The 19,299-nt window shown below is 40.7% G+C and overlaps 1 protein-coding gene across 1 annotated transcript in view; it reads right to left on the reverse strand.

The window, feature by feature from the left end:
- The window catches only part of ABCC4 (ATP binding cassette subfamily C member 4 (PEL blood group)), a 190,080-nt gene extending 185,541 nt beyond the window's left edge, over nucleotides 1-4,539 (reverse strand). The window contains exon 1 of the mRNA XM_010959689.3: nucleotides 4,082-4,539. Within this exon, the coding sequence (XP_010957991.1) occupies nucleotides 4,082-4,155 (74 nt within the window). The 5' untranslated portion in view covers nucleotides 4,156-4,539. The remainder of the gene's footprint in view (nucleotides 1-4,081) is intronic.
- Between the last annotated feature and the right edge of the window lie 14,760 nt (nucleotides 4,540-19,299).

Raw genomic sequence — 19,299 nt, forward strand, 5'->3', positions numbered from 1 at the left:
GTTTCAGGTCAACAGAGGGAAGGGAGTCAACACAATTAGGGGACCCCTGACGACTCAGAAAGGCAAATCATCTACCTGACTCATCTGAATGGACACTAATTGACACCTCTCAGGCCGACCAGACTCAGGACTATAAAGACAAAATTAAAAAATCAAGAATAAATGACAGGAGATAAGCTTAATATGTTACACTGTTTATTTCATTCTAAGGACTTAGTAGTAAATTTTAATACACCTTTGCAGTGTTCTGCATCTTGTTTGGGGCTGGATTTGTATAAAATTACCAAAACTCATCAAACTAAACACTTAAGAAAGGGGAACAGGCAGGCCACAGAAAGAGCCCTGGAAACTCACCCAGCCTCCACCCACAACATTGGATTTCTGACTGTTAATAAACAAGATTAATACAAGGCTGTTCTGAAAACGGTGCAAAGAAGCCAAGTTTGAAATGAAAACACTTCTATGCATTCACGGTCACAGTGACTGAGGGCCTAACACAACCAACCTCTCTAAAACATCAGGGCCCTCAGTCAATTCAAATCCCCCCATGTCATCATCTTTCTCTGAGAGTCTGTCTTGACACTAGTGGCAGCTTCCACAACCGCCCTCCCTTTGCAAGGTGACAGTTCACTGACTGAGACATGGCCAGTGTCGGGGCAATGAGGATTTAACCACTCTCTGATGGGCCAAGTGCATCTGGCCCGAGTCTAACCAATCAACTCTCATTGCTGGGGACAAGTCTTGCGCAAACCCAACATGCTGGCCTCTGGGACAAGGATGGCCAGAGAGATGCAGAGCACACCCCAGAGGCCTGCAGCGCAGGAGAGCAGGGACATTGCCAGGAGAGTCTCAGCAGACTGGATCATCTAGTACCCAGCTGGACGGTTCATAAACTATGCCACTTATTTCCAATAATGGGGATAAGTAAGAATTATTCAATAAATCATGAGGGGAAAATAGGCTGTTTCAGGAAAAAATATCAAACATTAAAAGAAACTCTAGCTGCCTTTACTGTTAAAAATGAAACAAGAGTTAAAATAAAATGCTTATGGAGACTTACATGGTGCTGGAATTTAAAAAAGACATTACAAAAGCAATAGAAACCAAAAAGAAAAGCTCAATATAAATAATGATCTAATTTAAAACCTCTAAATTAAGAGACAAATGAAAATCTGGGAAAATACTATACGCACTATTACAAGTTATTTTAAAAATATAAATGCCTAATGGGAAAATATCTATTAATAGACAGTTCAAAAAAATACAAATAAATGGTCAATGGACACAAAGGTTCCATTACCAGAATTCAAATAAATTCAAAACTGTTTGATATTATTTTTAGCCTTTTGATCTAGAAAAATGTAATTCAGGTACTCAATGTTGACAATGAAATAAGCACACAACCAACCACTAAGAGGGCAAATTGGTTTGAACCTGATAGAAAACAATTTGGTCTTCCACCGGATATTCTACTACTATTCTACTAGAAAAAGGAAAGATGCACCGAAATATATGGTCATGGGTATGAATGACATCATAATTAGAAATAAACTGTGGACACTGCGTAAATTGGAATTAAATACCAAGTTTTAAAGATTATTTAATGCCACAAATAAATCTTTACCATACAAAATTAAGAAGGATTGAGAATTCAAAAGTATTTCATTTTATAGAAAAAAAATGTGTGCCCATGCACATGTCCAGAGTTCTAGAGGAAAGACAACCAAAATATCAGCAAGTGTACTTGGCTAATAAAAATAAATCCTTATTCCTTTTTTTTCTATAGTTTAAGATTTCTTACAGAAAAAAAATCTTTTCTAAAAACCCCAGCAATAACCAATAGTCATAACGTGTAACTCTTCTTAGGCCCTCACTCCAAACTGCGCTGTGAAAACACTAAAACCCAGATGAAATTTAAGAGGGAAAGTAATTACCCAATGATAAGATGAAAACTCTACAAGGCTTTTCTCTACAAGGTGGCCCTTGTCTCTGGGCAGCACTCCTGGCTGGGCTCAATTTAGCTTTCAGTGGCAGCGTGTGGGGTACACGAGGAAATCACTAAGGTACCTCAGAATTTAACCACAGGATGGCAATCATGGTCATCAACTAAATTCACAAAGTCTGGATCCTTTTTTTTTTTTTAAAGTTAACACTGAACTAGCAATGCTAATGGGAAGAGTGGCTTAAAGAAGTAGCCTGTCTCAACCTTCCATCAGAATCACCTGGAAGGCTTGTTGAAACCACATCCCCAGAGTTTCTAACTTTATAAAATAGGTATAGAAATGAATGTGGGGGGCTGTGCATTTCTAACAAGCTCCCAGGTGCTGAGGATGCTGCACTCACTCTGACAACAGTCCCCCTGAAGTTTGGAGATATGTTTCACGTGCATCATCTTCAACAGCAAGAACTTTAAGAACTTCCCTTAAAAGCACTCCTGTCCAAAACAACAAAGGTGTGTTTGGCATCGCCTCCATGCATTTAAGAATAACTATCTCAATAGAAGCAGCTCAGTAGAGCAGTTACCTACGGGATGAACACTGGCTCCGGAGCCAGACTGCCTGGTTTGGGACCCTGCTCCGCCACTTACTACCTGTAATGACACCCCACTAACTCAACCTATCTGCTTCAGTGCCTTCAGGTGTGAAATACGATTGTTACAGCTCCTTTCCCTCCAGCAGGACAACTGGAAATGGGTGCCTAATAAAATCAGTAAGTCCTCACCTTCCCATTTGAATGCACATGCATTTGGAAAATCTACCAACAGCAAGTGCTTGGAGAGTTCCCTGCCCTGCCTGAAGTTAAGGAGAAAGTTGCCTACTTCATTATTATTTACAGTAACCACAGGCATATTCCTCCTTCAAGGCCCCTTTCCTTAAGGGCCACCAAACTGCCAAGAGATGTAGCTACAGTCACTGAATACACCAGTCAAAACAAGTTATAAGAGCTCCCATCCCCTGGGGATCGCCTAAGATGTCCCATTTAAAAAAAAAAAAAAAAAAGGAAATATCAGAGTTTGAGGGAAAGATGACTGGGTTATGGTCCAGAAACAAAACATCTAATAATCACCCAAGTGTGATTAAAGCCCAAAGGTTGAGGCCCACCTACTTAGTAGTGCCAGCTATTAGATGGGAAACTTTAAAGAGCTTCACCTCTCTGAGCTGTTGTCCATCTGTGTTTCTTCCCAGCTCAGAGGCCCTTTAGTGGTTTCAGAACCAAAGGACTCCTGCGCAGACCTTTCCTAAAGGCTAGAGATCCGGATAAGACGTCCAAAGGACTCAGGAACCCCATCCCCACAGTGGTCCTCAAAGGTGGGGGTGGAAATAGTCCCAACAAGAAAAGAGGCTGGTCAAATACATACTCCAGTCGAGACTGTCTCAACCAAAATCAAAACGTGTTCAAGAATAGTGTCCCCACATTCATTAAATAAAAATCATTAGTCTTTTTAACCACATGGAATTTGCCACAACTAGACACCACAACATACGGAGAGAGGGAGAGTCACGGTCACGGACACACGGAAACAGGGAGACCAGTGGAGCTGGAACACAACTGTTACCTAAGGAACACAGGAAAAGGCGAGGACTTTATTGGAAGATGGCAACGGTCTAGGGTTTATTTAAAGGAAGCTGTTTCTAAGTTGCTAGCTTACGGAAAAAAAGGGGGAAGCTTTAGTTCAGAACTGTGAGTTCCTGAGCGGTACGGGTGAAGCCGGCTAAGGGTGGCGCATGTGGTATCCAGTCCGTTCTCCCACTGGGCGGCGACTGCCCCCGGGCTGACTCGGTTCTCCATCTCCCCGCCTGCTGCTCCCGAGCACGGGGGCTGGCGCGGCGGCAAGGCAAGGTGACTCGGCGCGACCGTCCCCAGGTCCCCCTCCGTGGCCCTGGTCCCCCAGCCCCCGCGCCCATGGACGCAGGCGAGGACCACGCGGCCGGCGTTGGGTGTCTCCACCGCAGCAAGAAGCCAGGCGGCCCGGACGCCAGCGGAAAGCGCTCCCTCGCACCAACCCTCCGCCCCCGAAAGGCGGCGGCGGCGGCGTCAGCGCAGCCCAAAGCGGGAGTCGCAGGTCGGGCGGGGTGCTCACCAGAAGAACACGCGCGAGCAGACGTTCGCGTCCTGCAGCGGGTTGGGCTTCACCTCCGGATACACGGGCTGCATCTTGCCAGCCGCGGCGGCGCGGGCCGAGGTCGCGCTGTTCCGGCGCCGGTGCCGCTCCCGCTGCTCCTGGAAGAGCCGCCGGGGATGCTGGACCTCACGCTGCCGCACGGATCCGCGCCGCGGAGCCGCAGAACCACACGTTTCCGGGAGTGGAGCGCCTGCGGCCCGCCCGGTCCCCGCCTCCTGGGCCGCGCCTCCTCCCCGGGCCTTCTCGGGGGCGCCGATTACGCGAGGCTGACGGATCCCGCCGGGAGCAGCGGGCCAGGTCTGGGGGCGGTGGGACAAAGGGGCCGACGGGTGGACGCTGCTCGGAGCCAAGCGCGGGTGCGAGGCCGGCGCCGTTGGATGGAGGTGGGTAGGCGGACCGCGCAGCACACCCGGCCGGCGCCTTAGGCGCCCACGTGCACGCACCTGGATGCAAAGTCGGCCTCAGTTTGTGCTTTCAACCCAAGTACCCACCCGGAAGGTGGAGAGGGGAGGCGCCGGCTCTGCCCGCCCCTGCCGCTCAGAAACGCCCCCTCAGCCGGGGCTTTCTGAAGACCCAGAGAAATCTGGCAGAAGGTGTTTGCAGCCTGCCCTCTGGACACCCTGCCCTCATCAGGACCAAACTAGGGTGCTGTGGGAGGTTCTCCAACTTGCGGCCAAACATTTGACCTCGAACAACAGCAGGGCTTAGCACAGATTATGTTTATAGAGCTGCAAGACCTAAAGAAAAATAACAGGATTAGAAAAAAAAAATGATTTTGAAAGATGAATGCATGCTGTCATTGGGGACAGGCTTTTGGCATCTCACAGGTTGCACTGTTTGGAGAACTTCTGTGAGCTTTTTGCTGCCCTCATAAATTGGAAAAGGGGAATATGGGGGGAGAGAGACTGCCTTATGATTTCTTTCATCATGTGCTCAGATCCTAGTGGAATAAAGATATGTTACAAAACACCCATTTATGTTCATTTCTGGAGACCTTATCTCACTTTAATTCTAACAATGCCCTATTCAAGAAGATATTAATGTCCCTATTTTACAGACAAGAACAATGAGGTTCAACAACAGAACTTGTCCAAGGCACTCGAATTAATAAAGTCCTCATCTGAACTCAAGTGAGAGTCCAGCGTGGTCTTGTCTCACTGGTGAATGGACAGTGTGTGTGACAAGTGCCTAGAATATGCTGTTTGAATGAATGAATGACTATAGGGCCGAATGAACAAATCTTGGGCTCCCACTTAAGTATTTAATTATGTGTGTAGCCGTCTTAACCAGCTCAGCAGCTTCTCTTCCCTTCCAGCTTAAATGAAGAAAGACCAAACTTCTTGGTGCTGATAACAAGACCACTTTATTATTCTTTGATAATTTCCCATATGCCTTGGCTAAAATAGTATTATTAATAATGGCTTTTAGCTTCAGTTCTACTTCCAAAATGAAGAATTTGCATGCCAAAGTTAGAAGTCTAGTAACTTCCCTTGTCAGTTGCCCCAGACCACTCTACTGAGTCCCCACAATTATCTCAGAACCGTAATTAGCAGTTTTCAAACTGTCAAAAACACTTCAGCCTCATTTCTTTGAAACTTTTGAGATTTTTTGAAACTTCTTAGAGTTCTATTCTGAACACTGACTAATATGCTATTTAGAAGAGTTACTGAGAACCAGTGTTGGATTGTACAGGGAAGATTGGATCTGGAGTTGGGACCAGAGATTTAAGATGCTTCACTTACTACCCAACCTTTCTCAGGTGTAAAATGAGAATCAAAATCCCCACTCTTCCTACTTCCTACAGGGTTACTGTGACCCTCACAACTTGTGAATGTACTTTGTAAAATACTTTGTAAAACCTAAGGCAACATATAAATAAAAGAAGCTCTTTTTTTTTTCACTGAACAGATGTCTAGTGAATGCCTTCTAGGTGCATGGCCACTAGGCCAGACATGGAGTTTACAAATATGGGGCAGGAGTCGTAAGACCTCTGTCTGCACTTCCTGATCTTAAATCGTCCAATACTAAAACTAGAAAGAAAATAACAAGTATTGAGAGAGATGTGGCAAAACTGAAGCTGTCACAGGTTGCTGGTGGGAATGTAAAACGGTAGAGCTGCAATGGTACATGTAACCCAGCAATTCTGCTCTTAGGTATCCACCCCAGATAAATGAAAACACATGTCCACATGAAACCTTACACACAAATGTCATAGCAGCGCTATTCATAAAAATCCAAAAGTGAGTTGGGGGTGGGAGGAACCTAGTGTCCATCAACTGATAAATGGATAAATTACAACATGGTATTACAGGCAATGGAATATTATTTGGCATTTTACTAAAATGGTAGATATACTGATGCATGCTACAATGTGGACGAACATTGAAAACACTGGGCTGAGTTAATGAGGCCAGCCATTGACTCCAATGAGGAGGATAAGGCACCTTCTAAGGAGATATTCAATCTTGATGGACTTGATGATTCATTCTCAAACCTCAGGGACACATAATGTAAATGTGTACCTGTGCAAACTATAAATTATTAAATGGTCTACAATATCTTGTCAGTCAAAGCATCAAGTGTTAAATCTGCAGTGGCTATAAAAGCAGTACTAGTGGTTCAGCTAAGACAGTTCTGGTCCTCAAGCATGTTTCTGCCAAAACATGTAGGATGAATGGCATTCACAATTTCAGCATAACCCCTGTGGCTATCCACGCTTCTGAATATGGTGACAATTTCTCTGTCCCTACACCTTCTAGTAATAGATCTACCTCTGTAACCTCAGGATTTGGCACCCAACTTAAATCTATCCAACATAATATGCCATGTCCATGTCCGAAGTGTTTGGCCCAGAGAAAACCTCAAGGTCCATGCCAGGCCAACTGGCTTTCTTCCTTGAGGTTTGCTTTGTTTTGTTTTGTTTTGTTTTCCTGGAGCTAGAAAAGGAAAAGCCTCTCTTTCCTTTCTGGTGACGAAGTTATAAAGATACGACCCATAACTGCTGGTAGCCGTGTCCCCCATTTATATGAAGAGGCCTGAAAGAATAAAGCAGGTACCCAAAGGAAAGTCACATAGTCAATGGCTATTTATTAAACACCTGCTGTGTGCCAAGACTGTTCCAGGAGCTAGGGATACGTAAGTGAACAGGATGAGTGGTATAAAGGAGAGTCCTGGTGGCATCAAGTCTCTGGGATCCTGAGGCTAATAGGATCCCTACTTGGATTGTGTGACCTGCTGTAGCAGAAGCTTCACTTCTGGACACTTCTCCAGGACTAAGGCAGCTCACTGCTTATCTGCAACTCTCTGCTCAAGAACTGTCTTCTGCCAAAGGAAGCACATTGGGGCCATAGGCAAGGCAAGCCAAAACCCTTGAATTCAACCAGTGATGAATGCGGAGTTGGTAGATAATTTCCCCAGTCTCTTTGCCTGTCAGATGGAATAATTCTGTCTCCCAGGGTTACCCAGCAGGAAGGAGTCCAGTTGCCTCAGTAGTAACTTGCTTGTTAACACACTTTTATTGGCTTCCTTCCCTTCTCTGTCTCAATTCTCTACTCCCTACAAGTGCCTTCCTGGGATCATTTACAAAATAAACTACTTCCACTCAAATCCTTATCTTAGGGTCTGCGACTGAGGAACCCAAACTAAGACACCTACCAGGAACATCCTTCCAATTACTAAAAAATACACTCATTCCCTTGTACCCATAAAAGTCCTAACTAATACTATAAACCCTGAGTTGTCAAGTACAGCAGCACTGTTCACATGAAGATTGTGAGGACTTGGTTCAAAATGAAATGTTTTAATTGTAAAATATGCAATAGATTTTAAAGACACTATAAAACATTTTTTTGGTCTTATTAACCATTTTTACGTTCATTACATGTTGATGGTGTTTTGGACACATTGGTTCAAAGATATCTTACTAATATTATTTTCACTTGTCTTACTTTTTTACTTTTACTTTTTAATGTGGCTACTACAAATTTAAAATTACAGATGTGGTTTACTTTATATTTCTATGGATAGCATGGCTATAACCAATGGACAGGCTCTAGCACCACAGATTTCTCTCCCACTCAAGAAAGCAAATGAATAAGGTTCATGTTATTATACAGATAAATTTGAATATGATCTCATTCATGAAAAGAAGTTATCCTCAGATTTCAGAACTTTGTTATTAGTAATGATAATTTGTGTCACTTCCCAATGAACCTCAGTCATGTTTGCATTATGTCACTTTTGTAGAGAGCCACTGGCATAAATAATTAAGTAAAACTGCTCACAAAAGCCAATTTGGGTTAGTATATTCTATTTGGTCTTCTTTTGGGGTGTGATAATATGGGAAGCTTGAGTTATTCTGTTTTCAGTCTTTTGGGAAACTAATCCATTATTGAGATAAGTTGTTCAGAAACCGCTGAGTTGATAACGATGTGCTAAGAAAAGGATATACCTAAAAAGAAGAAATCCCTGCTTTCATTAGGGACTCACGCTCTAGGAAAAGAATAGGTAAAAAGAAAATTACAGCAAAATCATACAAATAATAAAATAAATGTACAAATATATTCATTTGCACTTATTAAATTAGCAATACTTTTTAAAAAACAGAATACCGCATGCTAATGAAGGCACAGTGTGATGGGCTCTGTAATATACTCTCTAAAATAAAAATTAGAATAGACTTTTCAGAAAACAGTTTGGTAATATTTATTAAGAGTCTTAAAAATGTTCATCCTCTTTGATTCAATTTTACTTATAGGATTTCCATTTATAAGATTATTAAGGCAAAAAGTCAGTATAGACAATTATTTATGTAAAATTTGTTTTTCAGAGCAGTACTTATAATATTATAATAGAATTAAGAAACATCCTAACTTCTAAGTTCAGCAATGGCAGAATGATTAAATGTCACGAATCATTTTTAAACAAGTGCTTTTTGAATACCTACCATACATCAGTCACCCTTCAAAGCACTGGGGATCACTGGTAAACAAGGGATAAAAGATTTATCTTCTCATGGTGTTTACATTCAAGTAGTGGGAGATAGACAGTAAACAAATAAATGAATAAACAAGATAATATCAGGTTTGATGAGGGCTATGAAGAAAATAAACAGAAGTGAAAGAGAATGGTGGGGGATGGCTGACCAGCCCTGATTTAAATTGAATAGTCAAGAAGGCTGCTGTATTTTGATACATTTATCAAAAGTCATCAAACTGTACATCTAAAATATGTGTAGATTACTGTACTGAAATTATACCACAATAAATGTGTTTTTAAAAAAAAAAGGCTGCTTGGACAAGAGACTTGAGCTGAAAGAGGAAAACCAAGAAGGAGCCAGGCCTGTACAAATCTGGGAGCAAAAACAAAAACAAACAAACAAAAAAAAAAAAAAACAAAGAATAAAAACAAAAAGTCCATGGTATTGGATAAGATAATGTGAGTGACTATAGATTAAAAAGTTAAGAAGTAGGAACTCTTCTTGCATCTATAAGAAAGGAGAGGACACTAGGCAAATTGCCACCCTCAAGACTGGGGAGGCAGACAGGGAAATAGAGGACATCCAGGCTTCCTGGAACAGAGACTCAGTGAAAACCACCAGGGGAACCGTGCTGGGGGAAGAGAACCAGAACCCTAACTGACAAATTGCTGGAGGCTCAGTGTGGACAAGTCTGAGGGTAAAAAACCCCAGGGGGACCCAGTCATGGGGGTCCAACAATGTTGGGACCTCCAGGAGCTCCACCAGCATCCAGAGTGAATAGAATTCCCTGAGCCTTCCTGCTAGGGGAGGGGAAAAGGAGCCAATCTGAAATAGACCAGAACACTCAATCTTCTTCACAAACCTCAGGGGAAACTAGTTAACCAGAGCCTAATCTGCAGGGGTATTAAGTGAGACTAACTCACCCGGGGGAAGGGACATATCCAACTCCAGCTGGCTGTAACTCCGTCCCACATAAAAGGAGTGAAGGGAGAATAAAATGAGAAATACTTGTAAAGTTCACCGTCTAGAGGCACAGACTTACTGACAGACTGAAACCTAATTGTGGGAACTGCCTGCCCTCACACCTTCCACCTCGTTACTAAGGCCTTGTTGCAGCAGCTCCTTTAACCCAGGACATCATGTCTGGATATCAAGAAAAAGTTACAAGGCATACTAAAAACAAAAAAAACAAAAAAAATAAGAATTTTTTTTAACAGAGTGTGCATCAGAACCAGACATGGTGGAGATGTTGGAATTATCAGACCAAGAATTTAAAGCAAATATGATTAATATACAAGCAATCTAATGGATAAACTAGACAGCATGAAAAAACAGATGGGCAATGTACACAGAGAAATGGAAATCCTAAGAAAGAACCAAAATGAAATGCTAGAGATGAAAATCACTGTAAAGGAAATGAAGAAAGCCACTGATGGGCTTATTAGTAGACTGGACACAGCTGAAGGAGGAATCTCTGAGCTAGAGGATATATCACGACGGTGGAGGGATAAATTGAGAATTCGGGATTTGCAGTATATATACTACTATATATAAAATAGATGGGGGAGGGTATAGCTCAGTGGTAGAGCACGTGTTTAGCATGCATGAGGTCCTAGTTTCAACCCCCAGTACCTCCATTAAAAGGAAATAAATAAGTAAACCTAATTACCTACCCTCCTCAAAAAAAAGAGTGAAAAAAAAAATAAGATGAACAGCAAGGTCCTAGTGTATAGTACAGGAACTATATTCAATACTTTGTAATCATCTATAATAGAAAAGAATATGTATATATATGTATAACTGAAATCACTATGCTGTACACCAGAAATTAACATTGTAAATCAACTATACTTTAATTAAAAATAGTAATAAAAATAAAAAACAGAGGATATATCAATAGAATCCACAAAAGCCAAAAAGCAAAGAGAACAAAAATGTAATATCCAGAACCCAGAATATCCAAAGACTGAGGGACAAATACAAAAGATGCCACATCTGTACAGTGAGAATTCCAGAAGAAGAAAGAGAAATGAACAAAAGAGATGTTAGAAAAAATGATGACTGAGAATTTCCCCCAACTAATGTCAAACACCAAACAACAGGTCCAGGATGCTTAGAGAACACCAAGCAGAATATATGTCCAAAAAAGCCCCTGAACCTAGGCAGATTATTTTCCCTTTTTGGGGGGGGGGGGGATTCAGTTTATTTGTTTACTTTTTACTACCACTTAAGCTATACCCTCCCCCATTATTTCTAAACTACAGGAAAACATGTTGGCTATGGAGGAACAAAGGTAAGGATTACATCCAACTCAGAAAACACGCAAACAAGAAGAGTGGAGTGAAAATTTTTGTGTTGAGAGAAAGCACCACCAACCTAGAATGCTCTACCTTGTGAAATGATCTTTCAAATGCAAAGGAAAGGGACTATGCTTAGTGAAATAAGTCAGAAATAGAAAGACAAATACAGTGTTTTATTACTTATATGTGGAATCTAAAAAATACAACAAACTAGTGAATATAATAAAAAAGAAGCAGATTCACAGATACAGAGAGGACCCCCTTTGAGTTACTCATCAATGCATTCCTCCCATATGTGCACTTGCTACACATGACAATAGACTGTTTTTCTCTTGTTCATCTGTCTCGTATCAGTTGAACTTCCAGGGCCCCAGTCAGAGGACCTAGAAAGGTAGAGGAAAAAGGAATTTTCCCCTCCACTACATGGTAAAACATACATAACATAAAATTTAAATTTTTAACCATTTTTTAAGTTTACTGTTCTGTGGCATTAAGTACATTTACACTGTTGTACAACTGTCACCACCATCCATCTCCAGACCTTTTTCATCTTCACCAACTGAAACTCTGTATCATTAAACAACTCCCCACCCACCCCACCCACTTCATCCCCTGGCAGGCACCATTCCACTTTCTTTCTCTAAGACTTTGACTAGTCTAGGTACATCATATAAGTGGAATCGTAGTATTTGTCTTTTGGTGGCTCTCAATACTTCTGGCCACCAAATGTGTGGATTTTTTTTTCCCCACACTTATCAATTCTCTAGCTCTCCAGACACCAGTACATCCTACAACTTAACTCAGTTCTGACACTATTTACCTGTGTTATCAGACCTCGTAGGTTAGGGCTCAGTCCCACAAGACTGCGCCCCCTACCCAAATTCAGAAGCCAGTCCTAAATCCAGGTTGTCACCTGTATGTCGTACAAACTGGTTATAAATCAGGGTTCCCACAACCCTTCCACAGGTTTGGTAATTTTCTAGAGTGACTTGCAATTCAGGAACTGGTTTACTTACTAGATTACTAGTTTATATTATAAGTGGATTCAACTAAGGAACAGCCAGATGGAAGAGATGCATGGAGCTAGGTATAGGGGAGGGGACAGGAGGTCCCAAGCCCTCTCCAGGCAAGTCACCTTCCCAGCACCTCCACACGTTCACCAACCTGGAAGCTCTCTGAATACTATAGTTTTGGGGTTGTTATAGAGGTTTCATTACCTAGGCACAGTTGTTTAAAGGATTGGCCATTGAGGACTGAACTCAGTTTCCAACCGTTCTCCCTTCCTGGGAGGTGGGGGATGGAGCTGAAAGGTTCACCCTTTTAAACAGGTGTGTGGTTTCCCTGATGAGCAGACTTTTCACAAAAACTCAGGTGTGGTTGAAAGGGGCTTATTCTAAATAACAAAAGAAACCTTGTCACTCTAGTTGTAGGGCTCCTAAGGGTTTTAAGAGATCGGTGCCAGGAACAGTGTGAAGATCAAATATATTTCTAATTAAAAATCACAATTTCACAGTCTTCAAGGTTCATCAATGCTGCAGCATGTTTAAAAATTTCCTTTGTTTTTAAGGATGAATGATATGCTATTGTATGTTTATACCACTCTTTCATTATTCGTTCCAGAAATAACTTTTGAATGCACTTTCTTCAGATAAAACTTGACATATATATTCAGATGGGTTTCATACATGGGTACAAAGTCTGAAGTTATTTATTTCCCTCTGATGCTGATATCCACTTACTAGCTCATTTTTTTTTAAGCTGAAAATGGAACTAACAGGATTCTTTCTCCCTTGTCTCCTAAAGATTAGTCTACATTTTACCTGTAAGTAAATACTGCTGGTAGGTAGGTAAGTAAGAGCTGTTCTCATGTAAAGTGTGATTAAAGAATCTAATTCTGACCAAACATTTATTCTACAACAGGTAATTAAGTAATTATCTGTGCCATTTTTAACCCTTTAAGCTCTGATATATTTTAAAATTGTGTTTTCTTGGCCTGGGCAATTTTTAAAAACCCATATCTCTGCTGTACAAGTTGATTTCTCTGCTACTGTGATCATACTGTCCCTGGTTCCAGGGTTTAGAGAGCACAGCGTTCCAATCGTTCTACTCAGCAAGGCTCTGGTTCTAAATTACATCAAGCATATCAGAAATGTTGATGCTATTCTTATTTTTTTTTTTAATTGGGGGAGGTAGTTAGATTTGTTTTTTTTAATGGAGGTACTGGGAATTGAACCCAGGACTTCCTGCATGCTAACCACACACTCAATCACTGAGATATACCCTCCCGCACTGATGCGATATTTAGGAAACTGAGCAGGATCTGTGGGACCCTCCAGGGCACAAAAGCCTTTCCAAGCCCTCCATTTCTCATTTGTGGAAAAAGGCTTCAGCCTCCTAGACCTTCCTGAATACCAAAAAGCAGATTCAAACAGTTATAAACAGGGAAGTGAGGAAATGCAGAAACAAAGGAGGAGCAATCAAGAAAGGACAGTGCAGCTGTTACAGCAGGAGCCTAGTTCCTGCTCAAGGGATATACATAACAATATCCTTGAGTCCTCCTCTAGGAACCCCCCACCCAGGTGGCGGATGGCAGCTTCCGGCTGAGCACCAGATTCCTGGAGCAGCGCCCCATTCCTGGACCACCAACCCATCAGAAGAAACTCACACACCCTGCAGCCCTCATCCCAAATTTTGCCTATTAAAAACTGCTTGAAAACTATCTGGGTGACACAACATTATAAACTGACTATACCTCAATTAAAAAAAAACCTATCGGGGAGTTCAGGAGTTTTTTGTTTGTTTGTTTTGGGTTTTTTTAGGTTTTCAAATTAGTTTAATTTTTCTCATATTTATTTATTGATTCAACTGTGGGCTCTTTCTGGATTCTGAACAGTTGACTATGGTACCTAAGGATATTACTCTTTTTCACTTTGCAGTAGGTTTTGCTGGATTCTGCCTGGGGATGGTATTGTACTACTGATCATAGTCTACCACACAGAGGACCCAAGATAAGGTAGTAGATTTGCATAAGAAGTAAGCAGGAAATGGCAGCTGGCATTTGCCCCAAAGCTGGTAGTTTTGGTCAGAAAGTCTGAGGTGCCACTTTTCCAAATGAACTAGTCTGTAAGTGCACATTTAACCCCATGTCACAGATCCATGCAAAGTTCAGAATCACACTGTGTGGTACAGCTGCTAGTATCCCGTCAGAGATATCCCATCCTCCCAGCGGAGAGGTTATAGCTCAAGTGGTAGAGCGCATGCTTAGCATGCACAAGGTCCTGGGTTCAATACCCAGTATCTCCTCTAAAACTAAATAAATAGATCAATCTAATTACCTCCCCCCTACCAAAAAAGTAAGAAAGAAAATACTCTATAGGGTATATCATAATGATGGAAATGTCATTATACATTTGTCCAAACCCACAGTATGCACACCACCAAGAGTGGACTTTGGGTGACTATGATGTGTCAATATAGATGCATCAATTGTAGTGAATGTAACACTCTGGTGGGTAGTGAAATGAAATTTATGTTTCACACTTTCACAAAGTTTATAACTTATACTGCAGTTCCCATCCTTAGCGTCACACATCTGGGTTAAGGCTTTTATTATAATGTAGACAACGGAAGTAAAGTCCATTACATTTCAATATCAAGACAAATGCTGTTAACTTTTTTGCCAGGCATTTTTCTAAAATGTAATGCTGATCTCCCTCCATTCCTAGAGTATGCAGAACATAATGACAAACGTTATTAATTATTTGGTATCACTACCAGCATCTAATATCATGCCACTTTGTACAATACTCTTAAGGGCCGAATGAAACACAGGTATAGGGTTTTATAGATTTACTTATACATATTTAATAATTACAACTTAACTTTTTAAAATTTCACATCTATTTTCTTCTATATTTTTAATACTTCTCTCTTTTCTAATGCTTTTTCTTTTTTACTATTTTTACTACTTTGGTATCCGCCCAAATAATCCAGTCATATTCTATAGCTGAGCCATATTTGGCAAATCTGTCCATGCATGTAAATCTTTCACTCAGCATTCTAAAGTAAAACTCTTAATTATGAGTAGGCAGCCAGAAGTCACTAGACATTTTAGAAACATGAAATTTAGACCCAAACAAACAAAAATAATAATTTGAAAGAAACAGTAACTTATTAAAGAAAACTGTCATAATATAAATGCTAAATACCAGTATAGCCAAAATTATGCTAGAATTCTATTGGGAGGATGTATGCACTGGTTGCATGTTTGCAGTGAGTGTATGTATTGAGTATATGTGGTGCATGCAAGTGTGTAGTGGGTGGGGAGGGTGTTATGAAATGATCTAAATTTATATGTTCCATTGGAATAATACACAATGCTCTCCCCCTACCAAAGAAAAAAACATACACAATGCTCAATGCTTAAAACTGAAAAATACAAACCAAGAATCTTGGTATCTGATTGAATGATAGGGATGATAAGAGAAAGAAACACCAAATAGTTGAAAGTGGCTGCCTCTGGGAGAATAAAATAGTACAGTGTAGAAAGAGTTGCTTTTCAGTGAGAGTCTTTGTAAAATTATGTAACCTCTGAAACTGTTATAGATTGGGATTCATATTAATCAAATATCTCATTTATCCCTTAGAGAATTTCATAGCTTATATATCATCTCATAGACGTACAACGTTTTGTTGATTCAATCAAGAAAATAAGACCAGACAGCTTTTCTCATGTCAATTAAAAAATCTTTATATAACACTACCAAAGTTATCATCATAACCTCCTTTCCATCCCTTGCAAATTAACATTAGTGGGTCCATTTTTGATTCATTAAAATTTTTTCTTCTTTTTGTTAAATGTAAAACTAAGGTAAATAAAACTCGAGGTAAGAAAGAAACAAAATTAATTTGCATTACATATTATTAATGTTTAATCTCTGTTTTGGATACTCATGGGTATATTATATTAAATTTAGGACTTAAAAAGCTGAAGTACTCTTTCTAAACACAAAGAACTGTAGAATTCTTTTTGGTTTTCTGGAAAGAGTCTTCATTACTTTTAGATATGTATTTTCAATGGCACTCAGGAGAGCTGTAGGTATAAAAGTAGCAAATTACTGTTTCTTTCAAATTATTATTTTTGTTTGTTTGGGTCTAAATTTCATGTTTCTAAAATGTCTAGTGACTTCTGGCTGCCTACTCATAATTAAGAGTTTTACTTTAGAATGCTGAGTGAAAGATTTACATGCATGGACAGATTTGCCAAATATGGCTCAGCTATAGAATATGACTGGATTATTTGGGCGGATACCAAAGTAGTAAAAATAGTAAAAAAGAAAAAGCATTAGAAAAGAGAGAAGTATTAAAAATATAGAAGAAAATAGATGTGAAATTTTAAAAAGTTAAGTTGTAATTATTAAATATGTATAAGTAAATCTATAAAACCCTATACCTGTGTTTCATTCGGCCCTTAAGAGTATTGTACAAAGTGGCATGATATTAGATGCTGGTAGTGATACCAAATAATTAATAACGTTTGTCATTATGTTCTGCATACTCTAGGAATGGAGGGAGATCAGCATTACATTTTAGAAAAATGCCTGGCAAAAAAGTTAACAGCATTTGTCTTGATATTGAAATGTAATGGACTTTACTTCCGTTGTCTACATTATAATAAAAGCCTTAACCCAGATGTGTGACGCTAAGGATGGGAACTGCAGTATAAGTTATAAACTTTGTGAAAGTGTGAAACATAAATTTCATTTCACTACCCACCAGAGTGTTACATTCACTACAATTGATGCATCTATATTGACACATCATAGTCACCCAAAGTCCACTCTTGGTGGTGTGCATACTGTGGGTTTGGACAAATGTATAATGACATTTCCATCATTATGATATACCCTATAGAGTATTTTCTTTCTTACTTTTTTGGTAGGGGGGAGGTAATTAGATTGATCTATTTATTTAGTTTTAGAGGAGATACTGGGTATTGAACCCAGGACCTTGTGCATGCTAAGCATGCGCTCTACCACTTGAGCTATAACCTCTCCGCTGGGAGGATGGGATATCTCTGACGGGATACTAGCAGCTGTACCACACAGTGTGATTCTGAACTTTGCATGGATCTGTGACATGGGGTTAAATGTGCACTTACAGACTAGTTCATTTGGAAAAGTGGCACCTCAGACTTTCTGACCAAAACTACCAGCTTTGGGGCAAATGCCAGCTGCCATTTCCTGCTTACTTCTTATGCAAATCTACTACCTTATCTTGGGTCCTCTGTGTGGTAGACTATGATCAGTAGTACAATACCATCCCCAGGCAGAATCCAGCAAAACCTACTGCAAAGTGAAAAAGAGTAATATCCTTAGGTACCATAGTCAACTGTTCAGAATCCAGAAAGAGCCCACAGTTGAATCAATAAAAGATATTAGGCATCAGTGCTGTAAACATGGGTCAGTATACAAAGAAGGGAGCCGGTTGACCCTGAGTCCACAGGTGAGGTGACAGACAACATGTGGTTGCCATTAAAGAGAAATGAAGGAACAGGAATGGCAGGCAGAGGCTAATCCCCTCCTTACTAGAACATCACAACTTCTCAGTTGCTTGCATCATTATACTCTTGTTATTGAACAGAAGTCCGTGTGCCTGCTGCACTATGAGTCCAAACAAATCTCAACCGTTGGCATTTGGAGCAGAGAAGGGTTTACAGCAGGGCCAAGCAAGGAGGATGGGAGACTCATGCTAGAAAACCCTAAGCCTCCAGATGGTTTTGGGGGGAAAGGTTTACAGGCAAAACTTGGTGTGGGGCAGCAGGGTGTGTGAGTTTCTTCTGTTTGGGTGGTGGTGAGGTAACAGGGTGGTGCTCCAGGAGTCTTGTGCTCAGGTTGAAGTTGCCATCTTCCACCTGGGTGGGGACCTTAGTTTCCACAGAAGAACTCACAGATACAGTATTGTTATGTATATTCCTTGAGGAGGAGCCAGGACCCTGCCCCAAGGCTGCACTGATTCTAGACTGAACCTCCCTTGTCTCTGCTCTCTTTCCTGAGGGAACTATTTGAAGCTGCCCTTTGGAACTTAGGGAAGGTCAAGTACACTGAATGAAGCCTCTGTCCTACTGAAAGGAAATGGAGGACATCAAAAGGATTTGTCCCAGGGAGGACGCCACAGGGTCCTGATTCAATCTCAGGATAGAGTTTCCTAAATTCTTCTTTCATTTTGGCCACTGTTCAAAGCTGTCAATACCATTTTACCTCTTCCTCTTGCACAAATGTCCCTTCACTTAATCCTCCGATGCTCTTCCTTACTTTATGTACATCTGAATTTCTGACTTACTTTTTTTCCTTACAATGAACTTCTTTTAACATTTTTTGCAAGACAGTTCTGCTGGCAATAAAGTCCCTCAATTTGTGAAGTCTGAAAAAGTCTTTATTTCTCCTTTACTTTTTGTTGTTGTTACTGAGATATAGCTGATGTACACTGTTATGAGTTACAGGTTCACAATTTTTAAAGATTATACTCCATTTAGAGTTATTTTAAACTATTGGCTATACTCTGTGTGCTGTGCAATATACTCTTGTAGCTTATTTATTTTATACATATAGTTTGTACCTCTTAATCCTGTATCACTGTCTGGCCCCTCCCCTCTTCCCTTGTGAAGGAAAAGCCGAGCTGGGCTAACTCGTAAATCTAAGTTAGTAAGTGTCGGTTTGCTGATTCCCTGCTCATGTTTTTTTTGCTAGCCAGCTGGATTTTCAGAGAGACATATCTGGCCTTGAAATGTTGGTTTGCTGCCTCCCTGCCTCTACTTTTGTGATAATGATGCTGCTAAAGCTGTTCCATGCCTATTGGCCGAATACCCCAAGCCTGTAATTAACCCTGTAAAACCTCAT

Source organism: Camelus bactrianus, chromosome 14 (genome assembly GCF_048773025.1).
Source record: "Camelus bactrianus isolate YW-2024 breed Bactrian camel chromosome 14, ASM4877302v1, whole genome shotgun sequence".
Lineage (NCBI taxonomy): Eukaryota > Metazoa > Chordata > Mammalia > Artiodactyla > Camelidae > Camelus > Camelus bactrianus.